The sequence below is a fragment of the Schistocerca gregaria genome, chromosome 1 (assembly GCF_023897955.1).
Source record: "Schistocerca gregaria isolate iqSchGreg1 chromosome 1, iqSchGreg1.2, whole genome shotgun sequence".
In the NCBI taxonomy this organism is placed as follows: Eukaryota; Metazoa; Arthropoda; class Insecta; order Orthoptera; family Acrididae; genus Schistocerca; species Schistocerca gregaria.
The window spans coordinates 1,194,041,932-1,194,054,917 of record NC_064920.1 but is presented as its reverse complement, the minus strand read 5'-3'; the positions used below and the strand labels follow the sequence as shown (position 1 = coordinate 1,194,054,917).

The 12,986-nt window shown below is 46.3% G+C and overlaps 1 protein-coding gene across 4 annotated transcripts in view; it reads left to right on the top strand.

The window, feature by feature from the left end:
* The window catches only part of LOC126284624 (paired box protein Pax-5), a 229,279-nt gene that overhangs the window by 118,313 nt on the left and 97,980 nt on the right, over positions 1–12,986 (top strand). For all 4 annotated transcript variants that reach the window (XM_049983697.1, XM_049983721.1, XM_049983706.1 and 1 more), the window contains exon 3: positions 4,579–4,776. In XM_049983697.1, the coding sequence (XP_049839654.1) occupies positions 4,579–4,776 (198 nt within the window). The remainder of the gene's footprint in view (positions 1–4,578; positions 4,777–12,986) is intronic.

The following is a 12,986-nucleotide window of genomic DNA, read 5'->3' as shown; positions in this document are numbered from 1 at the left end:
TTTTTGCAGAACATTTTGATTTTAATTTTGTGCAGCGTTGTCAGTTGTTATATTTTCCCTCGTACAGTGTATCGTGTTCTCTATAGAAGTTATTTTTAGGATAAAGGTTAAGTTTCCTTTGCGGCAAATCTTTCTTTTATTGCGTTATGACTAAACATCGTCGTTACAACCCGAGTTGTTTTCCGAAGGACCAAATTCTCCTAATTAAAACAAAGCCAAAAACGTGGCGTTCAAGTCTTCGTATTGGTTGGTTTGTTATAGTCAGATGTGTAGGCGTGTTCATTACATCAGTGGTGACACATCGAGTTTCAAGTTCTTGCCCCAAGCAGTAATTTCCTGCATGTCTTACCGAATATCGGCCGGGAAACCAGAATGGTGGCGGAGCGAACGGTGCTGCCGTGACAGGTCGCCGCGACTGAGGCGGCTCGCGTCCGCGACTGCCGGCTCCTGCTCTCTGCCTCGGCTGGAGTGGAGTGGAGTGCACTAATAAGCCCCGTAATGACGTTGCCGGCGGGCGCGTCCTCCGGGACGCCAGCCCTTTGTTATGAAAATCGGCGCCGCTCTCGGAGTTTGTGTAAAATAATACGGTTTGTAAAGTTGTAATGCGGTTGGTTTCGGGCTGCGGGCTCTCGCGGCGTTTTCGATATTGGGCGGCAGATGACAGAGCGGCCTCGCGCGCCGATTAAGCCGGCTTTGTGGTCCTAACTGCGGCCGCCATTGTCTACCCTGACGTCACAATCAGCGTCGGCTGCAGCCGCCAAGTCTTCCCAGCCGCAAGGGGCGCATTCTGTGGACCGCCTACGAAGGACCTGAAGCCAGCTCGTGCGCGGTTGTACAGCGATAATGCCTCACAAGGGAAGGCACTCCGGTCTACACCTCGTCGAGGTAGTGAGAGGCAAAAAGCTGGCTCGTTTGGAGCACATTAGTGAAGGCGAAATGTTTCCTGCGGGTAATGGACTACTAGCGTGTAGCTTTTGTTAGTGGTTGCACCATCTCTCCTCAGAGATTGGTCCACACTTTCCTCAGTCAGTCCTTTGGTGTCCTATCAAAGATTGTGAACTATCCGTGCCTTTCAAGGCTCTCCGTTAGAAAGTTTTAGTCGTCATCTCTCGAATCTGTGGTTGTTAAATTTAAACCGTGCGTCCTTGGTGACTTTAGTTTTATGGGCGTTAGGCCACGGTTCAAGTCATATTTTCTACCTAAAGTTCTGTATTCTAATGCTCGAGACATCACCAAAGGTTGTAGGTGGCACAGTTTCAAACTTACACAAGTTCAGCTGAAACGTTCATAATTATCCACGTAACGTTCGGTTCGTGACGTCATCACCGTGCTACCTAAGGATAGCACATTTTCACCGACGTGTGTTATGGAGGTTGTAATGAGGAAGAGATGGCGGTATTTGCCTTATTTCAGACAAAGGGACAAGAAATTTTATTAGCAAACTGATGGTGTTACTATGGGGAACCCATTCAGCGCAGTTGTTGTTATAAGGAAATAATTGAAGAAACAGCCCTTCAGACGGTGAAGAAAAACCGTCATGTTCGTTTCGGTACACTTTATATAGCCTCGTGGAGAAAAAGATCTCTAAGGAAGATGTAAATTTTCTGAATGATGCTAACTATTTTATAAAGTTCACTATGGAAAAGAGAAAGAAGTCAAATGTCATTTTTGGATATATAGGCACGTAGAAAATCAGACAGAAATTTAGGGTACAAAGTCTGTAGAAAGCCCACTCACATGGATAGATACCTTCGCAGACAGTCCAGTCACCATCCCAAGCAGAAAAAAGGAGTGCTCTAACATTGGTGGACCAGGCTAAAAGAGGCTGTGAAACACAATACTTGGGAGGACGAACTCGATAATTTAAGAACTGCTTCCAGAAGAAACGGTTACTCAGATGAAGAAATTAATTGGGCAGTACTCTCTAAGAGATCCGGAGCTTCTAGTCAGAAAGAACCAACAAAAAGAAACTTTTTCTCCCATACATCTCATTGACAGCATTTTAAGAACAGTCTAGTTAGCAAGTACAAGGAGAAGCATCGACAACCGCCTTAAGAAACACAAGAGCAATTGTCGTCAGGAAAACACGAATAAATCGGCAATAGCACATCATGCATTGGCGCCAGCAAACCGCCAAATTCATTTCATCAACGCCATTGTTTCATCAGGATCCAATAATTACATGCTAAGATTTGCAGAAAGGCAATAGAAACTCTCAAACACAAAAATATCATTAACAGAAAAGAAGGTCATAAATTACGCAAGTCGTGGATCTTAGTGTAAAATAAAGCAAGCAGTATCAACTCTTCCTACCTGTAACCTGCTTAGCACACCACACGTCGGTGTGACTCCAAGATCTCTGCGAGAGCTGTGATGACGTCAGGAATCGACAGTTGCTTGGTTACGTACAAACTGGTCGAGTTGTTGAGCTCGTTTAAGTTTGAGAATGCTATCTCAGTTTTACAAGTCATTACTGAAAACTTCCTTATGCGCAAATGAGTTCACACTTGTGATTTGTATCGACAACGTAGCCGAAACGTATCATGTAATTAATGAAATATTTTGTGGCAAGACAAATACATAATTCACTTAAATTTCAACAAATGCTAGTGACGAACGTAATATACATTCGTGATACTGATAAGCGATACTGCTAAAAATATTCCAAACCATAATCAGCTGCACGCGGCCGCTAATTAGGGATGTTTCTTGTGGGATCTTTCTACCGCGGCTGGTGTGAGCAACGCGACGCGACCGTTCACTCGTAACGCATGTTCTGCAAGCAACAGAACCACTCCTACTCAGGCAACTCCACATTATCGCCTAGTTTGAGCAATGATGCTGCGCATAGGAACAGTCAGCGACAGTTTATGGAAGCCAAGATCACAAACGACCTGACTAAAGGACCAGTGCGACTCCATAAGAGAGTCCTCGTATGGGGGTAAGCCTGTCGTCTCCTTACAGTAGGTGGACAGACAGGGCAATAGCGCTCCCCAGCAGTTGTAATCGTTGCCGCAGAGCGGTAGCCTCCGCCGCTTGCGCGGCGCCCTTCTGTGGCTACGGCACCCACAGCTCGTACATGATTACCGCGCGGAAGTCAGAGGGCGGCGGCAATAAGCTCTGTGGCCGCCACCAGGGAATCAGGCGTTTCGCTTCACCCTCCATACCTTAGTGCACGGTGCGGCAGTGTGTTGTCCTCGCAGCCCTTGAACGGGTCATTGCATCTTTCAGTTTTCCGCTCAAAGTTCTCGAAATTCGACCTAAATCTATATTGATGTTCCAGCGTTACCTCTATAACGCTACTATCACGCAAATTTCCACTGTTATTGGTATTCTTACTTCATTTAGTATCTAATTTGAAAATGCTGTTCTCGTAGGATCAACACCAAAACTGAAATTTCCGAAGGAAAGAACTAATTAAGCTGAAATGCTAAATACTGGCAGTGACCAGATGTTTGGATGCTGCAACCGTGTCAGGCGGTGCAGCTCGTCTCGGGCTGTGATTGCAGCAACGTGTCGCTCGACGTGCCGGTTCTGTGCTAACCCTCTGCAACGTTCGACATTACTCGGTATTGAGAAACTGATTTTGTCCAATATTACTCTATTCTATACGTCGTGCTACACAAGCCGTGTAGGTCAACATCGAGTTTGACGATGTTGCCTCCTATATTCTTTACTCAATACTGGGGTTCGGAACACTTCTTCAAGATCTTCCCACTGAATTTTACAACGATACTTCCCTGTACAAAACATAGTATCAGACACCTTCAAATATCCAAAAATATCTGCTTCTCAGTCACCTCCCATCTTATTTTCTAGCTCTCTCTCGGCGAGAGTAACATAGCACCTCTATGAATATAGAGACGTAAGCGTTCATTAAAATACAGTTTTGCGAAAAATACGTGTGAATAAAAAAGATGGGAGTGAAATACAAGAAATGGTGTGGAATATAGCGCGCGCAAAAACAATAGAAAGAGACACCCAATAGAGATGCACAACTGGACGGGTGATGTAGGTACAGTGATATACACAAACACTATTCACGAAAAAGTATTTCCTAAACAAGCCAATTTCTTCGTGAGTAGTACTTTGCAGATGACATGCAATCAAAAACAATAAAAAAGCACAAAAAAGCCGACCAGTAAAAATCAGTTCTCACAAGCCCTTAATTCCGGGTGAGCAATCAAAACAAATTGAACAAAATGTTATACTTTACGGAACTAGGATAGAAAAAACAAGGAACTTTGTATGACTTTTTACAGAAATAAATCGAGAGCCAAAGCGGATGACACATAGATACCAGACATGCCTGGATAAATAAAAAAGAAGTATCTTATGTTTCTTGTAAGGCAAATTTAACTCGCAAACACGGAAATGACACCAACGGGATCTTCCAGCCCGAGCAAGACAACGACTGGCTTCGCAGATTTCGGCCAAGTCACTTGTGTTTCAGGGTTCTTGATCTCAAATGGTGACATTTTTTCTTCTCTGTTGCTCCTGAAACATGCTACCATCCTGACGGAAGAAGCCAGTAAGAAAAGCAACAGGTTTTAAATGCGGGTGTCGCTTGGTGCGCAGGTACTACGAGACGGGCAGCTTCAAGGCGGGCGTCATCGGCGGCAGCAAGCCCAAGGTGGCGACGCCGCTGGTGGTGGACGCGATCGCCAACTACAAGCGCGAGAACCCCACCATGTTCGCCTGGGAGATCCGCGACCGGCTGCTCGCCGAGGGCATCTGCTCGCAGGACAACGTGCCCAGCGTCTCCTCCATCAACCGGTGAGTAATGCACGACTGGCTGAGCGCTTGCCGTGGCTGTGCTGCCTCATTTGGAATGCAGTTATCTGGTCTACGAGTAGATCGTGATAGTACAGTGTCTGATAAAGTTGAGCGTCTAGAAGTAGAGGACGAAGTTAAATGGGACTTTGTGTTGAGAGGTTACGAGGTTTTATTTCACTGATTGGACAAAAGTCAGGTTAAATGAACAGTGAAACTGGTAGGACCAGCACACTGCTGGACCCCTCTCACTAGGATGTGGTGCTCCCTCGGGCTGCATGTGTATACCGATTCGGTCACTGGGGGGGGGGGGGGGGGGGTATTGTGTCCTACAGTAACTTGGCCTCCTTCTTCTGTAACTGACCTTCGGAATCCTTGATACTGCCATTGGGGTGAAGTTGACGCACAAACTTGCCCAATACATGTTCTATCAACGATAGACTGGACGCTATCTTGTTGCCCAAGAGAGTGCCAACGATGCAGGTAGTTCATAGAGATACGTGCCGTGTGTGGACAACTGATGACGCGTTGACAAATGGTATCAGGATACTGCGTCTTCAGAGGTAGCGCATAAGTACGTATGATGTCTCGGATGTAGGTTTCGTCAGAGTTATAATCACTACCGAATATGACGCAGACTAGTACTAATACCCTGTGACTGGCTACACCATAACCTAGGGGTGACACCGATGTGTTGCTCAAAAACATTGACAGAACGTGTCCTCTGCGCCATAATGCTCGATGTTTTCATTTTTTGATGGAGAGGCGTATATGCCTCGGCGTCAATATAACTGTTGCTCTATTTTCCTGAATCATCTGATTCTAAAGCTGACCTTACTAGTGAATCTTCTGTGTATGCTCTGTTTAGTGTAAATTTAGGTTCAAAATGGTTCAAATGGCTCTGAGCACTATGGGACTTAACATATATGGCCATCAGCCCCCTATAACTTAGAACTACTTAAACCTAACTAACCTAAGGACAGCACACAACACCCAGTCATCACGAGGCAGATAAATTTAGGTAGCCCTACGGACCGCTAAAGAAGGAGCTATTTAATTTGGACGGCTGAAGATGGAGTTATTTAACTCTGAAAATAATAAGATAACGTAATTCGAGCATCATAAATAAAGGCAGCTGGGTCAAGTATTACAAAAACATTTTATTGGTGAAGTAATGTTTCAGAGGGGACATCTTTTTGAGCTAAAAACATCGCACATGTATGAGGCATGTCACACGATATTTAATTTCTTAGGTCGCGACACAATGAAACAGGAAAACCATGAAGATATTGTATGAGAGTACTGAGTAACAGGCGACATTATTTTGACAGCAGGGCAATTTGCACCCAACTGTAAGATGATCCTAGAAGTTTCCCGTCTTCCTTTAACTTCACAAATTTAAATTATTACAGTCCATTAGTTTCCTTCCAGTGCAGAAGGCGCGAGAGTGCCTGTTGCAACACGTTCGTATGTAAGGAACTGTGTAGTCCAAGATTTGTTGGAGTCAGTGTCAGTGTTTCTGAACCACGTGTTCGTGATTTCCGCTATGCTACCATTGGACGAAATCGATCTCCTCCAGAAAAACGCGTGATGTTATCGCGGCACTTTAGAGCCTCGATCCAACTGAACGCGGCCTAGTCTTGCCTCCCTGCTGCCACTGTGTTGACTCAGCAGCAGGTGGGCCTGCAATTGAGCGTGAAATCCGCAGCGCAGCTACTTGGCATTTCACAGATACGCAGAACATCGACAAATGAGTCGAGTAACCATGAGGCTTAAAGAGAACAGAATTTAAAATTTTTGCACTGTTATGCAGTCGGATACAAAATGACTTTACTGGTATCATCAGCGAAGTAAACATTTACCTAAGCGGGCATTCCGTTCGATGGTCGGCCGTTGATGAATAGCTGGAAACAAAGCGCCAAGGGACAGATACTTACGGCGTTACTTCGGTGCTCAGTGTTAAATTATGTGAGTGGAGAAATGCCTGTTTTTGAGTGTGTAGTTCAGGAACTTTTTTGCTTGTTGGTCGGTAGCTTGAGGAGTAGAACGGTTAGGTTTGATGTGGAGAAGTGGCAGGTCCTGACAAGTGCGGACCGGACCACATGTCGCGGAAACGTGACACCTCTCTTCTCTCTTCTGTTCTGCCCTGCGCTATCGCACCGAGGGGATTTATTTTCATGGCTCACGACAGCCGAGCTGCCACGGAGATAGCGGCGCCTGCAGAACGCGCCGGTCGCTCCGTAAATGGAAATCCGGCGCCCTTATCTGGTAGTGGTAGGGGGGACGAGCAGGAGGAAAGGGTGGCGGGGCGGGAATAAACCCTTAATCCTGTTAACCGGCCGCTGAGGCGCGGCAGGGCGCACTTCAAACGCGCGGCCCGATCTGGCGGCAGGCGGCGAGCAAACAGCGGCGCGCGCGTAATTGGCGTGTGGCGGAGGCGGAGGCCCGGCTCGCATCAGCCAGCTCTGAGCCTCTGCCTTCAGCCGCCAGCCGTCCTATCGCCCATCTCGTCTGCCGGGCCACAGCCGCGCCGCGCCGCGCCGCGGAGAGCAGCGCGTGCTCCTCTCAGGACAGTTTGAGTGAGGCACAGGCGCCTCACTTAGCCCGTTACTCCAGGCTGCGGCTTCACGTTTTGGATTCCTTACCAACTGGGCCACACAACGTTTGTAGTGGTCTTCACTGTCAAGCCTGGCGTCAAGCTACCTCTGCGCTAGACTTTCCCGCCGGCCGGAGTGGCCGTGCGGTTCTAGGCGCTACAGCCTGGAATCGCGCGACCGCTACGGTCGCAGATTCGAATCTTGCCTCGAGCATGGATGTGTGTGATTCCCTTAGGTTAGTTAGGTTTAAGTAGTTCTAAGTTTATGACCTCAGAAGTTAAGTCCCACAGTGCTCAGTGCTCCCGTATGAGTCTCTTCATCTCTACGTAACTACTGCAACTTACATCCCTTTGAACCTGCTTACTAGTACACCTTAGTCTCCATCCCCCACCCCCGCATTTGTGCCCATTACCGAACTTGTCGATACTTTGATACCTCAGAATATATCCTATCAACGGATCTCTTCTTTTAGTTAATCGCGCTGTAAATTTCTGTTCTCGCCAGTTCGATTCAGTACCTCCTTATTTGTTATTCTTTCTGCCCAATCTTCAACTTTCTTCTGTAGCACCACACTTCAAAAGCCTCTTGTCTGTGCAGTACATCATAAGTTATTATGTTGCCAATAGCGAAGGTCATCTACGACTTTTTCCTAATCTAGTCCTCTAATCATCGCCTGATTTATTTCGATCACATACAACTACCCCTTGTTTTCATTTTGTTGATGTTCATCTTTTAACCTCTTTTCGAGACACTATCCACACACTTCTGCAAGTCCTCAAACATCAACGAATTCAGACATAGTGCGCTAGGAGCGTGACACATCGTTACAGCACTTATAAAACTAAAACAGAGATGCTGCGGGAAGTTTAAACAGATTTTTTGCTTGTAATAGTGTCTGGATCTTCTAATGTATCTTTTTTTTTCCTTTTTGCGTTATTGACGTGTTCTGCCTAGGGCCGTCATGAGATACAAATTTAGAACTCGCGCAACAAATTTAAGCGGTATTTCAATAAAACTCGCACTAACCGTTCACACATCTCTCTGCGACGCATTGTCCCAGATATAAATTAAAATTACTTGAGTAAGTCGGCCCAAATATCGGCGGCCGTGCCTGGTAAAGCACTGAGGTGTTCAAGCCATGCAGGTTTACCTTTCTTCTTCTTCGCGGATGGATCACTTAGGACCACGCGCAGTCAACATTTGTTGGCCTTCCTTTTCGCCCAGTATTCCTTCATACGCAACGAATGGGCTAGCTTTCGTTGCGTAGAGCACGTGTGTCAATTTTTCTGTCTTCTTCCTCAGAACCCCTTGTGTTTGTGTTTTTTCTGATTTAATTTCTGTCATGTAGATTTGGAGACCCTAATTCTTTCAGGTCTTTCTGCGTCTGTTTGTACCCGTTCGGTCTTGTAGTTTTATTCTTTAACCGTGTATGTATTTTGTGGGTTTACCTTTACTTATATAAAATAAAAATAACTCCAATCGCCCTTTGCTATCCGGCAGTGGTTCATATCTCCCAACCAGCTCATCAATGTTGAATAAAGATCGGAGATTCTCGGGCACCCGCGTAAGGTATCGCCGCCACCACGCGCCACAACACGTGGGCCCATCCGCTGACACGCGAGTGACGGTAAATGCTGCGGAGCGACACTTGTGCTATTTTCTGAGCCTTCGGTACGCGCCGTTTAATAGTAAAGCGATTACCGCTGCCTATGGGTACGTTATTCATTCCAGTCGCCTCCTGGACTATTTCGCGCGCGCTTACGACGAATGTCGCTGCGCTCTGGACCTCACTTCTGGCCAAGTGGTCGCTTTGCGAACTCCGGCGACGTCGGCGGCGAGAGCTGGCCTCTGCGTTGCTGCCCGTGCGGCGGATCACAAACTGTGCTCTGCTTACGCACACTGGCAGGCTAAACATTCCCTCCCGACCGCTCAAGTAGGAAAGTGTCATGGTCGTAAGGCAAATGTCTAAAGTACAGTTCCACTCGGAAATATTTTCAGTTGTGACTTCCTCTGAACTCACCATCAGCTCACCCGGCATTCTGCTGCAAGAACTGTACTCTACAGTGGCTGGGGCCTCGAACTGTTCACTCCACCCTTCGTGGTAGTGAATAAAGCGTAAAAGAAGAGAATAAGACGATTAGCGGGGCGTCTAAGCATTTGTAGAGGGAAAATACGATAAGCAGCCAGTAATAAAAGGTACGATTACATGGATTTGACTCCAGATGTGGAAGAGGTTTCCGGATTTTTTCAGTTTGTCCGCATCATAACTTTAAATTAATTGAAGCTTTTAAAAATATGCAGGGTTCCTAGTGGTTGGAGGATTGTGTTGAACTGAGGTCAGAATCCCAGGATCATACATACGTAAGAGCCCTCGGCTCGCCTGCCTGACAGGCAAGTTGCGGAGCTCGGTCAGGGCGATCAGTGGACCTTTCCACCACCTTTTATGGGCACAAATTTCACTGGGAGCAGTTTACAAGCCACCAATTAGGACGTGTACACTGTCTTTTCTCCGCGACTGGGGGACTACGGATGTAGATGCAAATCTCGGCATGTAAACTGAATGTTGAGTACAAGGGCGCGGGACAGATTACGAGGAGACGTAACAGGCTAGGCTGCGCGAGACCAGCTGTGGGCTGCGATGCTATCTGCACCCCCGAGATGGCAATCGGCCCCCGGGCGCTTGTCCATTAGGGGCAGGGGCAGCAAGTGGCGCGATTATTAAAACACGGACAGATGGCGCCCCCCGGGGGGACGGGCAAGCCAGCCCCACCACCCCCACCCAGCAATCTCGGCGGCCCTCACCAGGGGCCCGTTTGTCCCGCGCTCGCTCTGGGGAAATAACTCTGGCGACGTAATAAGCTCGGCGCATATGTGTTGTGTTGTAGCGGCAAGTGCGGGGTCGTTAGCTGAGAGAACTTTATAGCGCTCTGTTTTTTTTTTTTTTTTTAATTTTTTTCGTACTTCATTTGTATCGGCTTCTGTGAATGGAACGGTATCATGGAACCAAACATGACTATAAAATAATATTTCAGAATGAACCGTATTCCAGACTGCTTTACCTTTAGATTGACGATTCCACGACAACTAGAACCGTATGGATGTAAGTTGTTCTTGTTGTTGTCTTCAGTCCTGAGACTGGTTTGATGCAGCTCTCCATGCTACTCTATCCTGTGCAAGCTGCTTCATCTCCCAGTACCTACTGCAACCTACATCCTTCTGAATCTGCTTAGTGTACTCATCTCTCGGTATGGATGTAAGTAGCTGACGGAAAATTAACACCAAGAGCGATTTGATAACGTAATAGTAATTTTTATCCGAACTATACATAATCAATTGATGGGTTAAACTTCATCCGACACGATAACAGTTGCTTGTACTTTTGTAGTAAGTAAGGGACAGACGTTCAGAAACATAAAATCATTTTCGCTACTTGTCGTAGCCGCCGGGGAATAATGCCTGACGCTGTTTTACATGAGAAGTGATCCATCACCGAAACTCAAACGTCATGCGATGTGGATCCTAAAACCAGCCATCCTCTACTAGGATGGAAACAATCGCTTTCCAATTACACCAGTTCTCCTCGACTCCATTTTAATTCGACTGTTACGACCGCTCAAAGTGACTGGTTTCTGATGAACCTATTGTTGTTTTCTACCTACTATTTCTTCCAGTAAAAAACGCAGACTTTGCAACAAAGACTGAAAAATTCTAGTATGGGTGAAGGACTAGGAGACGACGGTCGATATGGCGTTGAGGCTGCGGTGGAAATCAGTCTCATTGTCTTCAGCAGAGTTTGCGAATATTAAGCAGATGGGCATGAAGACAGTGAGAGAGAGAAAGTCACAAGTTGATGACTTCCCTGCACCGTCACGTTTGGATGGTGTCTATTTCTCACAGTGAAGCAACCGAAAAGTTAAGGGTTCCGTTATTGAACCAAGTCTACTGCACATCAATAAAATATAGGTATATCATTCAAATTTACCTTCTCTTCCAAGGACCATTCTGGTTGTTTTCTCCTTATACGATGTCGCGAGTTTCTTGTGCCTCCTCCAGTTTTTAGCCTTTTATAGCAAACGGAGCATTGTACTTCACTGCTACCACACTTCGTACAATACTTCCAAACTTGGAATGGTGTTCTTCTGGACGACAACGAGAAACTACTGAATAGACAAGGTGCAGGCAAGTCTTGCACACGCCGCGCGGAGTGCCCGCGTGGTTAGAGGCGCCATGTCACGGATTACACGGCCCCTCCCGCCGGAGGTTCGAGGCCTTCCTCGGGCATGGGTGTGTGTGATGTTCTTAGCGTAGGTGTGTGAGTTTAGAGACCGATGATCTCAGCAGTTTGGTCCCTTAGGAATTCACACTCATTTGAACAAGTCTTGCACCTTGCACGTACAACAGCACACGGAATAGGTACATCGTTGTCTCTGCATTGCTCTATGATCGCTTTTCCCAGTTTCCAAATTGTCCAGTGGCAACGGGCTCGCCGCAGTGGGAACAGCGGTTCGCAGCAGATCACCGGTTAGGCGCTGTCTGCCTGGGCTAGAACTTGTACCGGTGACCTTCCGATCTGCCGAGCACTGTTAGTAAGTGGGATGGACTCAGCTCTCGTGAGGACAATTGAGGAACAACTTGACTGAGAAATAGCGGTCCAGGTCACGAGTATGAGAACGACTGGGGAAGTGATGTGTTCACGTTATGGACTTCCCCGTCCGCATCCAGGGTCGCCTATCGGCTGAGCATTGCACGGCGTCCATCGGTACCGTTGGGCCTTCCAAGATCCATTCGGAAGGAATTTTGTTTATAATAATCCAGTATCTTAAAGCAACGGAAATTATACAAACAAGCATTACTGATTATACAAAAGATTTATCTGAAAACCAAAAATTTAGCGCTGCTGTTATGGCAAACTGATATGCATGGTTTTTTCTTTTTTTTATCCGGTCATTAGCAAAAATAAAAAATAGCTGTTATAATCGAGATCAAACAAACAGCGAAAAATACCCTTTATTCAGAACTAAAATACCGGTAACCGGTCGGTTTCTCCAATTCCTTTTCTGTACCAAACAGCCTAGTCACCTTCCGAGACAGAAATGAGTAACTGGTAAGAAGCTGGAGGTATTCATAACGCTGTCCGTTTTTCCGAATGATCGTAGAAATGAATCCTAGGAACCTTAAATGGAGTTTCCTCACCTGCATGATGCATTATATCGCATTGTCTGACCTATGATTTTATTATCTTTTGGTAGACTATGACACATGAAAGACATAATTTTTACAGAAAAAGCTAGAAGTGACAGTTGTAACAGAAGTTCCGTTTACTGAAGAGCCGTTAAATTATGCCAGTACCCGAGATGACATAATCCTCCCACTTGTGTTCTTCTTGTAGGCCGGTATCCAATCTAATGGTCTAGTGTCAAAACTGCGACTTTAGTTTGTTTCAAATTCGTTTTGTTTCCTAGGGTCTAGGAAGAGTACCACATGACCTGCGGTCCTGTTTGCTAAACGCTTCCACCAGTTCATTTCTCGGCGGCAGCAGTTTCGCACGCTTGCTGTTAACTTGTCTATATCGTCGATTCTTCATTTGAATATACTCTCACCCGAAAACCGCTTCCA